The 22,663-nt window shown below is 35.8% G+C and overlaps 1 protein-coding gene across 1 annotated transcript in view; it reads right to left on the bottom strand.

The window, feature by feature from the left end:
- The window catches only part of LOC111164031 (glutamate receptor ionotropic, kainate 2), a 195,836-nt gene that overhangs the window by 101,995 nt on the left and 71,178 nt on the right, over positions 1-22,663 (bottom strand). Inside the window, exon 5 of the mRNA XM_089921662.1 lies at positions 7,540-7,746. Coding sequence (XP_089777788.1) covers positions 7,540-7,746 — 207 coding nt within the window. The remainder of the gene's footprint in view (positions 1-7,539; positions 7,747-22,663) is intronic.

Below are 22,663 nucleotides of genomic sequence, written 5' to 3'. Positions count from 1 at the left end.
CATATTTGGGCTCTTGACCTAGGCTCCAACACACCCAATACTGTATTTAATAATTTACATTTAAATGTAACTAATCTTAAGAGTGATATGATATATGATCGTATCTTGATTATAGTGATGGTTATATGGGTGTATACTTAGGTCAAAACCTATCAAATTGTACAATTTAAATATGGGAAGTATAATACATCAATTTTATTCCAACACAGCTATTAAAAAAAAACTGATCATGCATTTTTCTGGGAAGATGGTTCATAAATTTCTTTTTATTCTATACATATCTAGAGTCCTCAGAAACTAAGCGTCACTGATCTGTATCTTCTTTCCTCCTTGAACATTCTACTTTTAATAAAAACTATTTATGCTTTCTCATTTTTTATCTTCCTTTCTTGATACAAGCATCTTTTGGATAATAACCATACCTATCTTTGTAATACCATGCACAGTATCCCATATATTGACTTGCCCATAGTAAGTGTATAAAAGCATTTTTTCAACAAATTGATGAATTCAACCAAAAAGTTCATTTAAACTGTAAAAGAAATAGGTATTAGGAAGCTCTGAATAACAATCACACTTTGCCATCTAGCTAGAATGTATTCCCTCCCAGAGGTACAGTGAACTAAATCTGCCAGGAGCTCAGACCTGGGAGGAATGCGAGTGCAGCCTCTGTCCTGTTTCTAAATGAATTTATAGTAACAGTTCCGTGAACACATTTATCTTTCCATTAAATAAGTGCAGGCAGGTCTCCTTTGAGATCTGAATGCTAGCTGGCAGGTGGCAGATCCATTCTGGAACTCCTACGTCACAGATTTTGCTCATTTCTGTATTCCCATCTGAAGTATAGTGCATAGCACAAAGAGCAGCATGGTCTCATACACGGAGTTTAAGTTTACGAATCCTGGCTCTTTCATTGATCTTTTTTTAAATTAACTTTTATTGGAGTATGGTTGCTTTACAATGTTGTGTTAGTCTCTACTGCACAACAAAATTGACTACATCTTTTGACTAGTCCATTGACTAGATCTTTTATCTAAAACAAATAATAAAAAAATATTTAAATCCCCATTTGCCTTGTTTCTTCATTTTATAATTGAAAATGAAAAATGATGATCTGACATATCTCTTCCTTTTTGGAAAAACCACTTTTATAAACCAGATAGTTCCAAGAGAAAAACAATTAATATTGATTCTTCAATTGGAAGACATGAATATTAAGGTTGGTGGGGAAAGGGCTGGATTCTGACCTCTGGAGCTCCCTCACACAATCAGCACAAGCCTAAATGGGACAGAGGATCATCTACCACTCTGAGCAAGGGTGAGGGTCACACATGGAAGGCAGGCTGGGGTTCGCTCATTCAGCTGGCACACTGCAGCCAGCACTCTGCCCGGCACGGAGCAGGTGCACAGTGGCTGCTAACGAAACTGAGGGATTGAAGAAGAAATGCCCTCAGACCCAGTCGGGAGCCAATTGTCAGAGACAATTCTCCCAGTTACACTGCAGCTGCCATTATGCTTACTGTGTTGCCGGCTCTTTGTACTACTCTGAAACGGAGTTCTTTACCAGCAGCTGCGTGGACTACACGGACTGCATGAGATAATACATTAAAGCAGTTTGCACAATCCCTGGCTCGTGGTGCATAGGCAGGTGTTAGATGATGATGATGATGATCACCAGAAGAGCTGTAATCTTGTCAAGATGGATCCTATCCAAGACAAGGGACCAGTTTAGAAAGTATAATGTTTCAACCCTTCTGCACCCACTGTTAGCCTAAATAAGGGAACAGGCTTCGCGCTGTGCAAGAAAGCAGATCAAATACTGGAAGGAGAAGGGGCAGGAAGGAAATTATCGTACAACAACAACTTGATCCCTGTAAAATGTGGTGTGTACACAATGCCACAATTCAGTGCTCAAAAAAAAAAAGTTACTGAATACACACACATTATCTGACAAGTTTAGAATTTAAATATAAGTGGTAAAATATTACAGTATCTTGCATTTTGTTACTAGACAAAGGACTGCTGTCGGACAGATAATAACCTACCAGCAATGTGAACCTGGACAAATCTGCCTTGTAGTTTTTTCTAGTCTTTAGTTTCTTCATCTGTAAAAGGAGGGGCTAGAACCAGGTGGACATTTGCATTCCTAGAACACTCACCTTTCATTCTGATTTTATATTGGCCTTTGTAATACAATCAAAATCCTAATTTATCCATCTCCTCCCCATAATGCTTTGTGCACTTTTGCAATAAACTTTGTACCAACATTTCATACAAATTTATAAATAAGTGACATCAAAGTTTACTTTTCATCAGCCATTGTCTGCATTCACAATCTACCCAATTCCTACCTGGTCCAATAAAATCTGCCAATACCTGTATTATATTTTCTTTGTTGTTTCAACTTCACTTTAGGTAAACTCCTCACACACACTAAAACCCACCCTGGCTTCCTGATACTCTGTAGAGAAAAACTAAAACCCTTTCTCTCTTATCCAAAGTCATTTACTAATATCTCAGGATTTTATCATCCTTTGTCCCTCTTACAGAGTTAGGATATGAATATGCCTGTATTTCATGGTTTTTAACTAATCAGAGTGATTCCTGTATTGCAGATTAGTTGAATAAAAGGAGATTCCAGAAACTGCATGGCGAAAGACCTTTAAAATCCTTTAAAGGAATTCCTTTGAAAGGAATATGGAATTTTGTGTCTACCTGTATGGTATTTAGTACCCATGAGAGCTAAAAGGAAGAAGAGCTTAAAGGAAAGATCAAGAAAGGAGAAGGGAAAAGAATAGAATGGGTTCAGCCTCACAGTCAAATTGATGAGTTAGGAAGAAAATTCAAGTTAAGCAATGCTTTGAAGATGAAGCGAAGGAAACAGTATCAGACGACGGTGTTGCTGGGATTAAGAAAAGAAATGGCCAGGGCCAGGATTAATGCAATGAGTAATTAATGGATCTATTTGTTTGGTGTTCCTGTAAACTTGTGAATTTGAATAAGTGTCTATGTCTCTTCAAACTAATACTCTCTGTCTTAAGCTAAAAGCTACCCCAAAAATTGTGGCAGCAGTTTCACTTACTTTGAACAGGCATCTAAATGTTCATTTTGAGAGTAAGAGTTTCCATTGGCTCTTTAAGCTTATCTTATACAATTTCGGGCTTTCAATCTTGCAAGAACTCTTGCTGGATGCCATTTTCTTTAACAACAGTCAACAAGATAATTTTACAAAACAGCATTATTTCTCAGCAAGCTTTTAGACCTTTATAAGATACGAAATTTAGTCCATGGAGTGCTAATGTTAGAATTGTGAAAGCTTTAGGAGATGAATATTTTGCATTCTTTTCAAGAATTATATATATTCATCATGAATATTTTTTATATAATTTTCTTTCTTTCCTATATATATCTTTAAAATGCACCATTTCCCAAGCAGAAAATCCTATATCCTATTTGTTTTTACTGCCACCATCTAAACTACTTTAAACATTTATACACAAATTCCAAGATGTTTAGATGTTTCTCAAACACCATGTAGAGAAACTCTTCACTTTATAAATGATTAAGGAACAGCTGTGAAGCAGGTAAGACAATGCCAACAGGTTTTCAATTAAAAGTTTCATTTAACTAATGTAATTATTCTTACCTAATTAAATTTTTCCACTAAAATCAGTCCATTGAGTTATCTCATTCTCTTTTAAAATGTTCCATGAAGCTCTTACTAGCATCCATGAACCACACTGTATTGATGGCATTGTTAATGAACTCTCTAGCAACAATGCACTGGCCTTAATAATTTAGGTCCTGTTAAATTGTGTCTGCTTTTTACTACATTTGGAACTGCTATTGATCTAGAGAAGAGTCAATATCAAGGGGAAGTATTCTCTGCACTTCCAGCTGGTGTCCAATACATCCAATTATCCTGATATTTGGAGCTCAAATTAGCTTCTTGCATTAAAAATGTATGTTCATCAATATTGTTTATATTTACTTTTTTCAGTGTAATGAATTAAAATTGATTTATGTTGTTAACAGACTGATTCTAATTTGAAATCTAGGAATATGCAAACCAAAAATACACCAGAAACTTGGGTTCATGTAAATACGAATTCCAAATGCCTATAAAAATTGAAAACCCGATACTTCATATATTATTTACCCAAACCAAAAATTAAATTATATTAAAGATCTATTTTAAGCATGATTTGAAGAATAATGTAGGAATTGATATAGATATTTCTGGACAAATAAAACAATAGATATGCAAACAAATCATATTAATATGTGTCCTTAACAACTTTTTATGCACTTATTGTGTGTTTAGCTTTTTATATTGTGCTCTATATACAAAATTGTAATAGTAACTTCTCATAGAAATGTGAAAAAGTAAGTTTCACAGAAATCTAATGGGACTTAGAGCTTTAGCTTTGTAATTTATTAGTCACTACTGTAAGTCATGTTATCTTTCTTAGCTTCATTTTTCTCATCTTTAAAATAAGTATAATAATAATGCACCTCACGTTGTAAGGATCAAATTAGATAAATTTAGAAAAATGAGGGCTATAAAGCTCTTTAAATATGTCATAATTATAGAGTGGAGTAACTGAGGATCTCAAGTATGTTAGCACCAGTGATATCAATTTAGATGAGGAAGTGGTCTTTGAGGAAAAAAATAAGAATTGATTTGCATATTCACATTTGTACCTTAGATCTCAACTTGAAGATTCCCTGTCCCTTCACTACTTTAATTAACCTGGTTATTTCCTACTTTGAAAATACATTGATTTAACTAACTATTGTTTTATTGCCATGAGGAAATGCCTTTGCTTGCCGACTCTTGGGTCTCTTGAATATCCCTTTTCCCATATGAACATATGCTTTCACAATTATCTTTTTTTTCATTTGTCTCTAAGTGCTTTACAGTTTGATTCACTCATTCAACGTTTATAAATATTACTGTGTTATTGACATCAAACACAATTATGAGTTTGGGCAATAAGACTGGGAAGTCAAAAATGATTTAGACAAACAAGTAGATCAACATTCTTAATATAATGCCACATGCTGGGTAATGGGGAGGTATCTAATCTTGTCTGGAGTAGTGCCTATCTATTCATATGTTAGAAATTAGGTATTGTTTGAAAGATTTTCCTATTAGCACCTATATCTTCAAAAGGCAAAAGGAGTGGAAAAAAGATAAGAAAACAAAAATTGGAAAGAATAGTGGGGTCGAGGGAAAAGGTCAAACCAGAATTCTCACTGCTTTTTTTTTTTTTTTTTTTTAAAGATTATACTTTGGGACTTCCCTGGTGGCGCAGTGGTTAAGAATCCGCCTGCCAATGAAGGGCACAAGGGTTCGAGCCCTGGTCCGGGAAGATTCCACATGCCGCTTAGCAGCTAGGCCCGTGTGCCACAGCTGCTGAGCCTGCGCTCTGGAGCCCGCAAGCCACACTGCTGAGCACGCATGCCACAACTACTGAAGCCCGCGTGCCTGGAGCCCATAGCCCATGCTCTGCAACTGGAGAGGCCACCGCAATGAGAGGCCCGCGCACCGCAACGAGGAGCGGCCTCCGCTCGCCGCAACTAGAGAAAGCCCGCCCACAGCAACGAAAACCCAACACAGCCAAAATAAATAAATAATAAAAGATATTTTAATAAAAAAAAAAGATTAGACTTTGTATCCTGAGATTCCTAACATCTCCTTTAAAGACAGTTAGAATAGGTTTGTTCTTTAATGAAATAGATACTAAAGGATTCTCCTAAAGTTGAGTCTTTATATGTCATTTCATCTTATAATGGATCTAAATGGGACACGAAAAGAGTAGAACATGGAATTCAGAAGACCAAGAATATGATCTGATTAAATCGTGTAACATCTTTGATGGGACACTATTGTTTTGTCTCCTCAGCCATCTCTTCCTGTTAGAGCAGAGCCCTTTTCCCTCCCATCTATTCCCTGACCCAATCTCCTAGCTCCAGGTGTTATAGGCCTGATAACAACCACTGCTTTAGGCATGGCCAAGTGACACAAGCTTGGCTTATCGTTAAATCCAGGCCTTTTGAGGGAGCCATTGGGAAAGAAGCACATTCCTTCTCAGGAAGTTCTGTATCATGATGGCACCTCTGTACCTCTGTCTGAGAAAGGAGCCAATACAAATGAAACAGGAGGTGAGGGATGGAGAGGAACCTGTTTGAGACTTTATGACCTGGATCCAGTTGGATCCAAATGTATCTGAAGACAGATCATGTACTTTACAAGCCGGAGAACCATTGTGCTTTCTTTTTGCTATTAACTAATTTTAAGGGGATCTTAGACAACTGGAATTCAAAAAAATCTTGAATAATGCAGGTTTAGGCTTTGGGTTCCTCAAGCCAAACTGAGATTACTACTTCTATCTACTCACAGAATTAGAATATATCAATACATTCAGAAAAACAGGAAGATATGTGTAAAAGCAGACCATATGTAATTATATGCATGGAAATACTAGAAAGTATAATAATCACATTAAATACATTCACCAAATGTATAATTATTGTCTTCTAATCATTCATTCTTTATTCTTTGTAGAAAAATATTCAATATAGTAGGGAATTTGGGGGTAACGACTAAGGTATCTCTATAGTATTGTGAATTGGTTACACTTATAAAAGTACAAAATGGGGCAACTGTAAGATGTATACACTCTGCCTGCCAAAATACACAGATCAAAAATTTGTCTGAATCAACACTCCCCTTCCTGCTGTGAATTATACAGGTTCAGGGACAATCAGAACGTGAACTGAAGCAAAAAACTTTAATGGTACACTGCTGAGAACATTAAGAAAGAAATCATAGAGGACTTCAAAAACAAATGCAAACTAACCCTCTGCAATGGCCTTTTAATCAGTAGGTTAATAGACTGACATCAAAATTGGAAATGACCAATTAAGCTGTATCAGTTAACTCTTAACATTTCCACTTTTGAGTTTTATACTTGATGAAACAAATTATAAATCACAAACCAAGACATAAGACTTTCATTACAATATCTGAGTGTGTGTGTGTGTGTGTGTGTGTGTGTGTGCTGAATCTTATGTCATTCAGGAAATTAATTCAAAGTAGACAAAGAGCCGCAGGAGGTGAGGGTGATACCACTTTACTCAGAAGAGAAAACAGTTTGATAATCTTCACCTGATGGATTTTACAAGGCCGGAGGGTGATATATGGCAGGGACACAGAGGAAAACCAGAAGGAACAACATTTCCACAGAGAAATTAGCAGCAAGAGGATGGTAGAAATGTCTAAAAAGCATTAAAAAAATGATCACCAGAAGAAACAAAAAGAAATTTAAGAAGTGATGAGGCAGTAAATATAAATTAAATATTCTAAAGATAGAATAGCTTAAAATATTCTTCCCTGTTAGTTGAAACAGAAATTTGATAAATTTAAGGAAAAAATTCAAATTACAAGACATTCAGAATTTAACTTTATCCTTGAGCTTAGCTCATAGCTCATTTATAGGAGTCCTATAAGGCACGCATTGACTCAGAACTCACTGATGGCATCTGAGTATGTCCAAGGAGCCTCAGCGCATGGCTGTTAACTACTGAGTAGATTCCTGTGTTTCCAGAGTTCATGGCATCAGATAATATTGCTTCTGCTCCTTTGCATTCCTGATCCTGAGCCCCTTCATTCATCTCTTCCACAACTGTATATCCTTCAGTGCCTTCTCTTTCCTTTCTCACCTCATAAATATAAGCTACCTAATGAATACCCACATGTACTTACATTTTGAAGGAAAAATTACTGCAAACATAAATAGCATTCTACGTTAAATGCGGAACAGAATTTGACAGGGTTTTTTTTTTTATACTTAGGTATTTGCACCTACTTTTATTCTCAAGGAAACCAGTACAAAGGTGTTACACATATCTATCATGCAAAACAGAATAAAGTTTACTTTTATTTCATTATCCTTTGAAATTAGTTGAATCACAAGGACTATCCTTGACCAAAATTTAAAACAGTGAAGTTTCCTACAGATTTGAAAAAACAGAGTAATATGCATATCTGCTATAACATTAGCATATATGTCAGTTTTTAACTATATCCCATGAATAATATTTTGCCTTTTCTTTTAATTAAAAAGAAAGTAAATACTTCACAAAGAAGTTATTTGGTCAAAGATTACTTTCTATAACTCCTACCATATGGCACTGTGGTAGGCACTTTACAGATATTATTTAACATAATTTTCTTTAACAATCTAATGATATACGTAGAAGATTCTGAGGAGCTGAGGCTTAAATCACCCAGTAAGGGGCACACCTGAGAGATTCTGCTTTTTCTGAAGCCATGATACTTTATGATATATCAATTGTGGCTATTTATAGCAGTGCCTACACAATAATAATCATCTATTTTAGAAACTAGCTCCACTCCTCTTAAGCTAATGCAGTGTGCCCTATGAAACAAAGGTCACTGAAAAGACAGCTTTCATCCAAAGCTTTTCATCATTGAAAAGACAGTGTTCATTTCTTGATGACATGAAGTTATTTTTTCCAATCCAGAGGTGAGAGAGAATCAGTAAAATTTCTAAGTATGAGAAATCACAATTTCCTCATGAGACATATGTGCTTAATGACGTACTAGCACCTACGGTTAGGTGCTAGAAAAAATTGGTAATACTATTCCGGAAAACAATCTGGAAATTGATGTCAAGCACAAACTAGGACACTATCATTTCACTTTGGGAATGTACTCCATAGAAACAAAAAGACAAGAGCACATAGATTTATATACAAATACATGCATTACAACATGGTTTATATTTTTAAAAATATAGCAGCCTAAATGTTCCTCATAAGGTTAAGAAATTTGTAATATTTATAAAACTGAATGTTAAAATTATTGTCTAGCATTATATGTATTGACATGTAAATATGAATGTTAAAATTTATACATCCATACTACAAAATAATATATTCCTCTTATAACACATTATAGCAGTACAGCCTTACATTCAGTAAAATATTTGAGAGTCCTCCATCTGTGCTCCAGCCTTTCTGATGTAATTATTCTCAAGAGCATCGATCTATAAATACACATACACACAGATATTGTATTTATTTTTATTGTTTTAATCAAAAATGGAATATATTAAATTTGCTTTAAAAACCCCAAGAATATACCCTTCCAAGTTAGTATTAATAGGTCTAACTACTGAATAAATTTCTTTTTTTTTTTTTTTTAAACATCTTTATTGGGGTATAATTGCTTTACAATGGTGGTTTAGTTTCTGCTTTATAACAAAGTGAATCAGTTATACATATCCATATGTTCCCATATGTCTTCCCTCTTGCGTCTCCCTCCCTCCCACTCTCCCTATCCCACCCCTCCAGGCTGTCACAAAGCACCGAGCTAATATCCCTGTGCCTTGCGGCTGCTTCCCACTAGCTATCTACCTTACTACGTTTGTTAGTGTGTATATGTCCGTCCATGACTCTCTCTCGCCCTGTCAAAGCTCACCCTTCCCCCTCCCCATATCCTCAAGTCCGTTCTCCAGTAGGTCTGCGTCTTTATTCCTGTCTTACCCCTAGGTTCTTCATGACATTTTTTTTCCCCTTAAATTCCATATATATGTGTTAGCATACGGTATTTGTCTTTTTCTTTCTGACTTACTTCACTCTGTATGACAGACTCTAGGTCTATCCATCTCATTACAAATAGCTCAATTTCATTTCTTTTTAAGGCTGAGTAATATTCCATTGTATATATGTGCCACATCTTCTTTATCCATTCATCCGATGATGGGCGCTTAGGTTGTTTCCATCTCCGGGCTATTGTAAATAGAGCTGCAATGAACAGTTTGGTACATGACTCTTTTTGAATTTTGGTTTTCTCAGGGTATATGCCCAGTAGTGGGATTGCTGGGTCATATGGTAATTCTATTTGAATAAATGTCAATTATGAATATTCTTAAGATGTACATTGTTTAGGTATAACCAAAATACAGCTTATGACCCTCATGTTAATTTAAATATATCTATATCTATCTTCATAAATACATAGAGAAATTGTAAAAATCCAAAATGTTTCCAATCATAATTGGATTATAGAAAAGTTTATCTTTCTTCTTTACATTTTTATATTTTATAAGAACATTCCTCTCAAAGGTAGAAAAAGTGCTAAAGTTATAACTGCCTGGCATAAAATAAAAATAAATAAGGCACAATTTTACTCATGCTTGATATTTAAGAATTATGTGTTGTGCCTATAAACAGAATTTCAGGTATACTTTGCTTTATTGCACCTTGCAGATACTGTGCTTTTTATACATTGAAGGTTTGTGGCAACCCTGTATCCAGCAAGTCTATTGGCGCCATTTTCCAATGGCATTTGTTCACTTTGTGTCACATTTTGGTAATTCTCCCAATATTTAAAAGTTTTCATTATTATTATTATTTGTTATGGTGATATGCAAAAAGATTATGACTCAACTTGCTAAAGGCTCAGATGATGGTTACTATTTTTTAGCAATAAAGTACATTTTAATTAAGGTTGTACATTTTTTAGACACTTAATAGACTATAGTATAAACATAACTTTTATATGCACTGGGAAACCAAAAAATTCCTGTGACTTGCTTCATTACAGTAGTCTGGAACTGAACCTGCAAGATCTCCGAGGTATGATTTAATGGACCAAAATCAAATTACTATGTTTTTATTAAAAGTAGCATGTTTTAATGAACTTATTTACAAAACAGAAATAGTGTCACAGATGTAGAAAACAAAACTTATGTTTACCAGGTGGGAAAAGGAGGGGAGGGATAAATTGGGAGATAAATTGGGAGATCCCAATCTCCCAATTTTTTTTAGTTTTATAGATAACTAATAAAGACATACTGTATAGCACAGGGAACTCTACTCAGTACTCTGTAATGACCTATATGGGAAAATAATTTTAAAAAGAGTGCATATATGTATATGTATAACTGATTCACTTTGCTGTATGGCAAAAACGAACACAACATTTTACATCAACTATACCCCAATAAAATTTTTTTTTTAAAAAAAGCATGTTTTCTTCTGAATTCTAGATAATAACTCACTGTTTACATGAGACACTTCTAATTTCCCTGAAGTTCAACTACAGATTTTTCAGCTTTGTATATGTAAACTCAACCAGAAGTAAGAGGCAGGCCCCAAGACTGTCAGGTGAGATTAAAAGAGCTGCCTGGATGCCATGTCAATCTAAAGGCAGCCCATTTTGGACAACTACTATACAAACAACCATCCAGGCCATTGTCTGCATCAGAGGACATAAAGAATTATTTTCTAAATATGGACATCAAAAGGAAAAAATGATTAATCAAGTAGTATCTTAAAGCTTTTCTACAAGCATTGTTCTGTTAATTAACATGGCGTCTGCTTCGCGCAAATGAAGCCCCAAGCTATTAAATAAAATTACTGCAGCGCTCCTTAAGAATGAGGCTCATTTGGAAAAAGCACTAATATGCTTTTTTTCTGTCTTGAGCTGAGCGATTAGCAGGCAGCTCAGCTCTATAAGATGACACTCCCAGAAGTCATTTGGTCATAGAGACATGCTGTATTTACCTAAAATGCAGTTTGACAATTAACTGGCATGACTAGATGTTTCCAAACAAGAATAGTTGTTTTATGTATTTATTTATAGCCGACTTTGTTTAAAAAATCTGAGGTAAACATAGCCAATCTTTTTCTCCCAATTGAATTCTACAGAAATCCAAAATGTGCTCATTTATGTCAAACATGACCTTGAGGAAGGTTTTAAATATTTCAGGAACTGTTTAAGATATCATTTTGATATCCTCAATGATATCAAATATTTAACCATAAGATTTAGAAAAAATATTCAAGAGTAATTATTAAAAATATATAATTAATAATATAGCTATTTTGCTCTTAAAAATGTCTATTAAGTATTAAGATTGATTTTCTCAGTTTTCCTCTAAAAGCAAGTCCCAAATCAGTGAGCAGTCATTATAAGCATAAGTGGAATAAATACATAAAGTTTACCAGGAAAATGTTGTTTCAATGATGCCAGTCTTTATCATTTTCTTAAAATAAACAAGTGATCTCTTCATATTAAAAATGCTTTAAATTAATAATTGGCTCCTTATTCCAATCAATGCATCTTGCAAAACAAAGGTAGCTTAAAACGTTGTTTTAATCATTTAATTTAAATTTTAATAGAATTAAACTCATATACATTTTGAAATTTAGCCTTCATTTTTGATGCAAAAAAAAGGATTCCATATAAATGACTCACAGAATTTTTTTTGAGAAATCAGGTTTCAATAGATGTATAGGAAAATCCGAATTTGGTATGTTCCTAATTTCCAAATAAAAGGTCATTTTAATCATTATGCACCCAGATTAACCTCATTTAAAAGTAGTGCCTGCCATTTCTAGAGTCTCTGAAGAACGGGTTACAAGATTAATTTCTGCTTCATGGAGAGGAAGAGAGAGGGACTGATTTCATAAGAAAACACTTCCTGAAGGAAAAAATATCTTGATTCTGTTTTCCTGTGACTTCTCTAGGCAGGTCTCTACCTCTGGGTTAGGCAGATTATCTTCAAGACTAACCCAGGTAGCTTTTGCAAAAGAGGATGTAAATGAACTCTCTAAAACAGAAACACAGTCTGAAATAATTGAATCATTCATTCCACTATTCTTCCTAGAAAATATGCCAACTATTAAAGACCCAAATGATGTGCCCAATTGCTATCAGCATTTGTATTTATATAATAGTACATTAACACAGGCATAATATCATTTAGATTCAGAAGGAAATCAGAGAGAGACACAAAGGAATAGCACACGTGCATTCCATAATCAGCTACCCTGTGCTAGGCAGAGAGAAAAATAAATGAATTCAGGAAATAGAAGCAGACTCTATCACTGACTGATTATTAGGAAGATGAAGGGAGTGATGACAAACAGAAAAGAGGTTACAGTAACTCTCAGGTTTCTTATTATTTTCACTAATGGAAAGATGGTCATGATATCCACTGAGATAAAAATAGTGTAGATAAATGCTATCAAAAATGTGCCCTCACAATCCCTTTATTCTCCTACCTTGCCATATGTTTCTTCAGAGTACTTATCACTATTTGACTGCACAGAGTGTGATTCTCTTCCCCTCCGTTAGAACATAATCTCCATGGGTACAGGGACGTTACTGACTGCTGTGTCTCCATGAGTAGACAAGAGGTCTCAGGCTGGAAGATGATAATTTTGAGTTGTCTCTGAAACTTGCAAGTAGGAGTATCTAGTAATTGGGTTGGATATATGATTTTATGTTTCAAGTGACAGGTATGGGCCAGGGATTTAAATTGGGAAATCATCAGTTTGTGGAGAAGGATTAAAGCACAGGAGCAAATGACATCCGGAAGAAAAGGTAGAATTAGAGAAGAGAGCCCTGATGTTCACAGACATATAAGGACTGATAGAGGAAGAAGAGCATGAGAGGAAGACTGCAAGTAGAGAGAGCCAGGAGGTAGTGATGTCAGGGAAGCAAAGGCACAGGAATTAAAACTTTCTATAATTTTCTGAATTTGGGTTGACCTTCCTTAAAGGCAAATGTCTATTTCTTCCCCTGTCAAATCAGACAAAATTCATAAGTTGTTTTTTGCTCTTAATTGTGCAAATGACAATGTCCATAGAAGCACTAGCAGCAATCAGAACTAGTTATATAATTTGCAGGGCCCAGTGAGAAATAAAAATGCATGGCCCCTATTCAAATATTAAGAATTGCAAGATGGCGACAGTACAGCACAGCAAGCATGGGTCCCTTCTAAGCACGGGGTCCTGTGTGACTGTAGCAGTCACATGTCCATGAAATCAGCCCTGTAAACAGCCTTTATTTTTTAGTTTCAATCAAGCTTAAACGAATTAAACAATAATATGATATTGTCCATAAAAGACAAGCCGTTTCATCTGGCAAATTTCTTAAACCTTGAGTGAACAAAAGAATCGGGTGGTACTTCAGAGTTAATAGTAGCAGAGGAATATGGCTCCTCAATCAATCAGAAGGGGATTGATTTGAGTAGAAAATACAGATGATTTAGACTGGTTGAATAAACTGAACATGATTATAAGATGGTAAATTCCTTGTATTAAGAAAATAATGGAAATGAAATGTTTATCTTCTGGGATATATAAACATTAACAATGTATCCAAATAGCCAGTTAATTTGAGTTGTTTAGTCAGATAACTGACAGTGACCGAATAACATACAGTGACTAAATAAGGCCAATATTCCATTTCTAGAAACCTCTGATTCAGACACTTTTTCAGGATTGAGTGAATTAGGACAATTACACCAGCGCAGAGCTTTGGTGCTGAGGGAATCACTCAGTTGTTAAAAACAAATCCTGAGACTCCAGTGTTCTTACCACATTGTCAAGGAATCAAAGCAGTAGGCACAGCCCTTTGATTTTTCTGCCAAGACCCTCGATCTTTACATTGTTCTTTTGTCATTATTTGTTCCTCTGGAGGATGGCCTTGATGTTCTTTGAAACATTGCTTCATTTGTACATGAGTGTCTCCAAGGAACACCCAGCGTGATTTGTCCTGGCACTGCAGCCTCTTGTGGACAGCCCTGGGATACTTTTCAATACAAAAGTATTGAAAAATTACACTTTGATAGTGACTTTAGTTTGCTTCTAGATTAACCTCATGGGTGTCTGAAACTCACCCATACGACATATCTACTTTTTAGCTGAATATTAACTAGACAAGAAAGCTGTAATTAGCATCTTGAATCTGGACAAACCTCAAACCCTGTCAAGGCATGTACCTAATGACACCATTTTAGACTAAGTTATTTATCAAACTAGATCAGAGAAATGCTGGTCTTGTCACTCTGAATACCCAGATTCAGAGGCATATATAAACCTAAATCATCCCCTCTCCTTCTGAGGAAGATTAGGAGGTACCAAATTAAGAAAAGAAATGGGAACATTATGGTAAGATGTGATTAGGTAAAACCTTTGCATTTGGTTTTGTTAAAAATATAACCCTGAAATATCCTGGCCAGAAAAGTTTTTACTATGAGTTTGAGGAAAGGCAAAGGCTCTTAAAGGCCATATTCTAATGAATAATAAGATATAAGTTTGCTGATTTTAGAATCAGGAAAGGAATATTGCAGAATAATAAGTAAACTATAAGCATAGCCAAGGGGGATAGAGCACGTGTACTATCAGGAACTCTCTGAAGACATGAAGGGGCCACAATTACACAATTTTGTGTTTTCATCCATTGCCTAAGTTCCTTGAGTGAACTTGTTTACACCTAAATAGGTGCTTGAGCAACAACAAAAAGAAGGGCAGCTGAAATCACGAGTCACACAGACATAAATGCTCCTGCTTCCCTTTACAAGTGATTAGTACAAGCCAAAACCAAAAAGGTCACCCAACAGTTGACACTATTTCTCTTTGTAGCCAGGGAATACAGTGATGCTGGCCTTCCAGGTGATTTTCATGTGCAGGTGTACTTGAAAAGAAGGAGGACACTCTATACGAATTCTTGGGGGCATTTAACTGTCTTTGGAGAGTTTATTCGGATTCACTACTAGAGCATCACTGGGACTATGCCATCCATCAACTAACAGCTGACATTTGATTCTCATTATTTTTTAACATGTAGTAAGTATCTCATGTGAGACAGATACTGTATAGATAATGTAAAACACATGGTTGTCAAAGTCAAGAGATAAAAAGTTAACTTCTGACAGTGTTAGCTTTCTCAAAAATTGTATTCACTAAGCGAATATCTCCAAATAAAATGATATACAGCACAAGAGGCTTTGTTTGTGTTAACCTTGTTACATGGATTTTTAATTCTAAAATCTCACACATTTAATTTAGTATCACTAAATTTGCATTTCGGTAGCCTATAAAAACTTTCACAGGAATATCTTCACTCAAGGATGTTAATTTAAAATATTTTTTAAAAATATTTGTTTTTGTTTAAAAATTAGGTGCTACAGTTATCTAGCTAGTGATCACTAAAAAAGAAACCTTATTCTAATGAAATGAATATGATAAAATTGCTCACAGATTTTGAATAATTACTAGGAAAATTGTAACACAAATAAAATTACTTAAATCCTCAAAAACTAATGATATTAAGTGCTGCTGTTTAATATACAGCAAAGGGCCTTAATGGTGTTTTTATAACTTCAACTCAAATGACCAGGAGCGAATCTGTTCTGCATTTAACAGCCATGTGTCCCATGGTAAATCGTAACCTCTCCAAACCCCACTTTTCTCAGCTATAAACTGGGAGCAATAATACTTGTCCTACTTACTGCACCAGGGTGTAAAGGGGCTTAAATGATACAATGTGTGTAAAAACACAATTAAATCTCTACAGTCATTAGCTGCTGTTTTTGTTATGCAAATCTAGAGACTTCCAGCTTTGGGGAAGGCTCCTTTTAATTATAAATTTGTTTTCAACGCAACAACAAAAACTAGCAATTTTAGGTCTTACATTTAAGGAAATCATACATTTGTAACTTATACTCTTTAATAGCATGTTTAGACTTTAATACTTCTTTAAATAATATGAAAGTTGGGAAAACCAAAATATGTATTGTCCATTTATGGCAAAGTTTCAATAGAGTTGATCATTATAGATGCAGAGAATATGCCTACGAATTTTTTAATATGCTACTTGATATGCAAAAATGAAGCTATATGAAACTGCGGTGTTGTCAAGCATCATTCAGTTTTGGAGCACTGTAAATGGATTTTTAAAAAAGAAACTTGGTCAATTCTACTTGAATATAAAATAACTTACAGTTTAAAATATTTCCGCCACAACCTCAGTACAATTTCAGTAGGATAGTTTTACTCTTTTGAAATTAAACAAATGAAGTTTAACAAAAGCTTTTATTTGTTCCCAACTTATTTATTTTGCTTGCAAAAAGCTTTCCTATGTAAGCCAATTATTTCCAAAGAATGAATTAAGAAGAAATAGCTTGAAAAAAAGAATCATTCCCCCACTTTATCAGGTAATAAAATCCATTACCCCTGAAATCATTTGACTTAATTCTCATTTGCTCTCGTATCCCATACTCCATTTTGCTGAGTGAAATTTAATAAATCTCAGTCCAGGATTAAATTTTATTGTTTCATGAACTGTTAAATTGCATTGTATGCTTATTAAAGCTGGTGTTCTCTCACTCCTAGACACATTCCCATCTCTACCCTAGGGCACAATTAAACCAACAGCAGAGATTTTTTCACCATTGGAGTGTCTTCCAACAGGGAGCAATAATACATGGACATCAGCAAGTCATTTAACTATAAACAACGTGCACTTGATAATCCACAATGCCTGGAACGACATAAACTATATTTTAAAGAGGATAATACACCAAATGAATAATAATCCCTGTATCACGAGCTCTGACTTAGTTAAAACAAGATAGCTACTGAAATACACTGTAATATATTAAAATACTGTACATTATTTATATAGTATACTTTTTAGGAAACCTACTGGGGTTTAATTACTTTTTCATATGCACACAATGGGTTTGCCTCTTAATGCCAGGAATGAAGCTGGCATGTATAATTGAGATGCCAATTATAAACATACTACTATAGAGTGGCGTGAATAAAGGATAAAACTTTTAAAAGCGATGCAATTGAAAAAGAAAATGCTTGAAAGAGTTCTTTCCTATCTACAGACCACAAGAGTAGCCTTACCAAACTGTACCTCGGGGAATCTCAATTCTATTAATGCAAGGTCTCCAGAACTCATGCCTGGACTTTTTTGAGAGTCCTTAGGACCTCAGATTGTGAGACAGGAGGGGAGATGGACTTGATTGCTTGAATCTTAGGCTACATGACTTTAGGCAAGTTTTTTATCCCTTCTGACCCTCAGTGTACTAACCAATAATTAGGAAAGTCAATTGTGTTTACCTCAACTAGATGTTGGGAAAGTAAATTAAATTTAATCCCAATTAAAAAATTTAAATGAAATAAGGCTTCACTGGAGTAAACACTCAAGAAAACGTAGCTATTGGGACTTCCCTGGTGGTGCAGTGGTTAAGAATCCACCTGCCAATTCAGGGGACATGGGTTCGAGCCCTGGTCCAGGAAGATCCCACATGCCGTGGAGCAACTAAGCCCGTGAGCCACAACTACTGAGCCCGTGAGCCACAACTACTGAGCCCGTGAGCCACAACTACTGAGCCTGCGCTCGAGAGCCCGCGCGCCTAGAGCCCATGCTCCGCAACAAGAGAAGCCACCGCGATGAGAAGCCCATGCACCGCAACGAAGAGTAGCCCCAGCTCGCCGCAACTAAAGAAAGCCCGTGCGCAGCAACGAAGATCCAACACAGCCAAAAATAAATAAATAAATAATTTTAAAAAAAGAAAACTTAGCTATTATTATTATCACTGTATGTAACAGAAGAGTCATCTGAGTTTTACTTAATGTTTACATTTTAATAATTTAACATGTTCATGATTTTCCATACTTACTATATTTTATGTTCCAGGAAGAACTGAAAGTTTTTGAATTTTTTATTTCCCCAACACAGTTACATACTATATAAATATCTATTGACTGTGATTGACAGTCTGTCCCATCAGCTTTTTAAACCAGTATTTTTTGGAACTTGAACCTCAGCTGTTAGAGTTCTTAGCAAGTAATTATTTACAAGATTTCAGGAGGTTACTCTTCAAAATTAAATGCATAGATACAAAAAATGTCTCTGCCTTTAAAGAACATTCAATTGATTTAAGAATTATGAGAATTAAATTCTTTGTAAGTGCATTAGCAAAAAATTCATGTTACTTTGTTGACCAAACTTCATGAAATCAAGAAATTCATGAATAGTGAGTGGCAGATAAGTAAACTCTGTATTTTAAACTAATACGCTGATTGAGCCTACTTGTCTAACAAGTTCTAATACTTTTGGTATTTTCAGTTAACTCAGGACAGGAAAAAAAAAAGGTAACTTTTTAAATTCAAATGCCGGCCATCTGAAGAAACTGTTTTCAAAGAGAGCTGAATATTTATTTTCATACCTGTAAGGTCGGATCTTAACAAACGGCACCGCGAAACAGAGGAAAGCTTCAAGTGAGCTTTATTAGGGAGCGCTCCCGGGCGAGGATCACTGGACCGAGAAAAAAGGGGCCAGAGAAGTCGCAACCAGGCGAGGGTTGGGCAAGATTTTATAGGGGAAGAAGGGAAAGGGGTGTGGTGAATCTGGGAGGGCGCAGGGTATTCCTTATTTGGGGGTCTTTTCGGGTATCCTGGGGGACCGTTGGTCCCGCCCCTCGAAAGGCGGGAAGGCTGGGCTGGGTTCAAAGTCCCCAGGTCAGTTCCCGGAACTGGGTGGTCCGCCGGAAAGTCTCCAGGGCAGTTTCTGGAACTGGGTGGTCCGGAGAATTTCGGTCTGATGCAACCTGTGGATCTGATTGTGTTCCCCTGCCTGGGGCCAGTTGGCCTTACAATACCAAGCCCTCATAAACCTGTCCTTTGTTAAGAGTCTGGAGCAACCTTCCAAATGACATTTAGAGTGACCTCTGAGATTCGCAGCTGGAACGAGGTATTCATTTAGGAAAGAATGTACCTTTTAAAAAGTATTGGAATAAAATGCTTAATATCTAGTCATTTCTAAATATACATTATTGTGGGAAGAGGAAACTAATTTTCCTAAGAAAAATTATCTCCATGTTTCTTTTAGGAAAGCAGCAGGAAGGCCACACAGAAAACTTGGTTCTCCCCTGGTTCTTACTGCTCATTTTTGTTCTTGCCTGTGTTTGGTCTTGACTCTAATTTGTTTTCTAAATATCCCAGTGCATGCCTCCGTTTAATTAATTCTCTAACTACTCCCTCAGGGAAACTTATCTCTTCCGCTAGTCTTGTCTGAATTGTGCAGCAGCCGTACTAACTAGAAATGGCACCACATTGGCCTCAGATGTTATTAAGGAACACAAAACCTGGAGGGAGGGAGCTGTACATCCCCTATAAACGGTCCTCTAGTAGAAAACCTTCCCAGTGAAGTGCACACGCCTTCTCTTAACAGAAAGCATTCCTTATAAACATTTTCTCCCAGGTGTTCAAGTCTTTGTGTTCAACAACTAATTGAAACAATACAATTCGCTTATAATCATGTTTCTTTTTTAAAAAAATAGATCTTTAGTGGAGTATAATTGTTTCACAATACTGTGTTAGTTTCTGTTGCACACCAAAGTGAATCAGCCATACGCATACATATATCCCCATATCCCCTCCCTCTTGCGTCTCCCTCCCACCCTCCCTATCCCACCCCTTTAGGTGTTCACAAAGCACTGAGCTGATCTCCCTGTGCCATGCCGCTGCTTCCCACTAGCTATTTTACATTCAGTAGTGTATATATGTCGATGCTACTCTCACAATGCCCCAGCTTCCCCCTCCAGCCCCATGTCCTCAAGTCCATTCTCTATGTCTATGTCTTTATTCCTGCCCTGCAACTAGGTTCATCAGTACCTTTTTTTTGTTTTTTTAGATTCCATATATATGTGTTAGCGTACGGTATTTGTTTTTCTCTTTCTGACTTACTTCACTGCACTGTATGTGTCAGTTTTTCCAATCAGTTAGGTATACATACAGGTATACTTATAAGAGAATAGAATATTGCACAATATTTAATTACTATTTTGGCATATTTTATTAATGTTATGATAGTGCTGCCTCTGATATTGCTCTGCTCCAAATGACTGAAAATGTACCTTACCCACTTGGTAGATAACGCTCTCAAATCAGGTTTTTATTAGCATGTAGTGTGAGCTCTAATCTATATGACAAGCTAGGGTAGATGACACATGAGTTTATCTGGAAGATAGAACTAGTTTCCTCTCATTATATCCCCATGGGAAAAATCTTCTTGACAGCTCTCTAGCATCTAGACTAGGTAGGAGAAATTTTGGATTCACCTAGTGCTAGGAGTGATTTTAGTGATGATTTATGCCAACCCTGTCATGAGGGACAGTGAGTTTAAATAACAGGTTTTCCTGTCTCTTCCATTGCTTCTGGTATCAATTTGTTGAAATCCATTCTCCAGACTTAAGTCTGAGTGAATTTTAAAACTTTTCAGAAGAGACTCTTTACTGTCTGGATCAAATCCATATCTTCTATGTGGCTTATGAGGCCCTTCATGCTCTAGCCTCTTCTCATCTAGGTCCTTTTCATGCCCCACTATTCCTATCCCCGTGATTTCCATGATCTAGCCATACTGAATGATGCTTCACTTCCTCACAGGACCCACATTTCTTCCTTCTGAGCCTTTGCACTTTGCAGTTTCCACTACATGGATCATCCGTCCTTGTTCCCCATTGTCCAATTCCTAGTTAGCAGAGGCCTCACCTCCTTGACTGCTCAGGATTTGGACCAGAAGCCTTTGCTTTGTGCTCACCTGGCAGCCTGTCCTCGCTTTTCACAGTGCTTGCCACACTATATGGAGACTAATCGCGCATTTGTTTGTTTCCTTCAGGAGACCTTAAATGTCTCGAGGAGAAAGATTATGACTCCTGTAGTTACTTTTATATCGTGCGTGGGTATCGTGGGTCTGGTGTATGGTAAGTGCTCACTAAATTAAATGTTCGGTAGCTAATTGAAAGGCCCCAGGTCAGAGAGCAAAGTGAGCCAGAGAATCTGAAGTAGAACCCAGACTCTGTCTCCTAATGCACTGTACTGGCCCCTACATCCCAGTATCTTTGTTTCCTTAAGCAAATTTGAGATGCGACAACCAATTATACACAAAACATAATTTAGACAGCTATTCGCTTTTCAAAAGAAATTTACTTTGACGCAAATTAAACTACGTTTTTCGGGTGGGGTTATGGCTCAAACTTTGTATAGGCTAATTAGGTTATATAAATACTTTTACATAATCTCAAATTCTGACAGTAATTCTAAAACTGCACAATGAAAGAAAATAAATTAGTCACTTTACCAACAAAAATTTTATATCATCAGGATCACATACGCTTATACAACGAATAATATTTATAGAGACGAAATGTGATTTTTTTCTCCTGCAACTGTTAATTGGATATTTCTTCTATTTTTACTTAGGAAAAATAATTTATCATTATCTTTCATTCCATAATTCAATTCACATAATTTCTAATAATATTTGATAGCTTCGATTAATGGAAGCAAACATATGAATTAAAAGTTTGAAAGGTAATATACAGAACATCCTTAAAAATTAATTAAATTTTAATTAACAAAATTATGGCATCTGGTAACATAAGGCTATTTTTAAATTGATTTTATTTATACTATTATTTTAAAGTATTCTACAATACCAATATTCTATATGACTTTACACAGTAGAAAATCCCAGCAACACCCTGTTAATAAGTCAGGAAACTATCAGCTATCATGAAGTAGAAATAGAAGCCATAAATTTTTCAGTAGAGTTCTGGTCCTTCTGTTTCTTTCTCTTTATCATATTAATACAAAACCTAATTGATTAGTAATTATTAATGGTAAATCTTTTAAAAGTAAAGACATAAAGCAGCAAAGGAAACCATCAACAAAACGAAAAGAATGGAATGGGAGAAGGTATTTGCAAATGATATGACCCAAATGATATGCCCAAAGGGGCTAATATACAACATATATA

The sequence above is a fragment of the Delphinapterus leucas genome, chromosome 12 (assembly GCF_059928025.1).
Source record: "Delphinapterus leucas isolate spDelLeu-1000000601 "Yukka" chromosome 12, BTC_Dleu_Yukka2, whole genome shotgun sequence".
Classification (NCBI taxonomy): Eukaryota; Metazoa; Chordata; class Mammalia; order Artiodactyla; family Monodontidae; genus Delphinapterus; species Delphinapterus leucas.
This window is presented reverse-complemented; position numbering and strand designations above follow the sequence as displayed.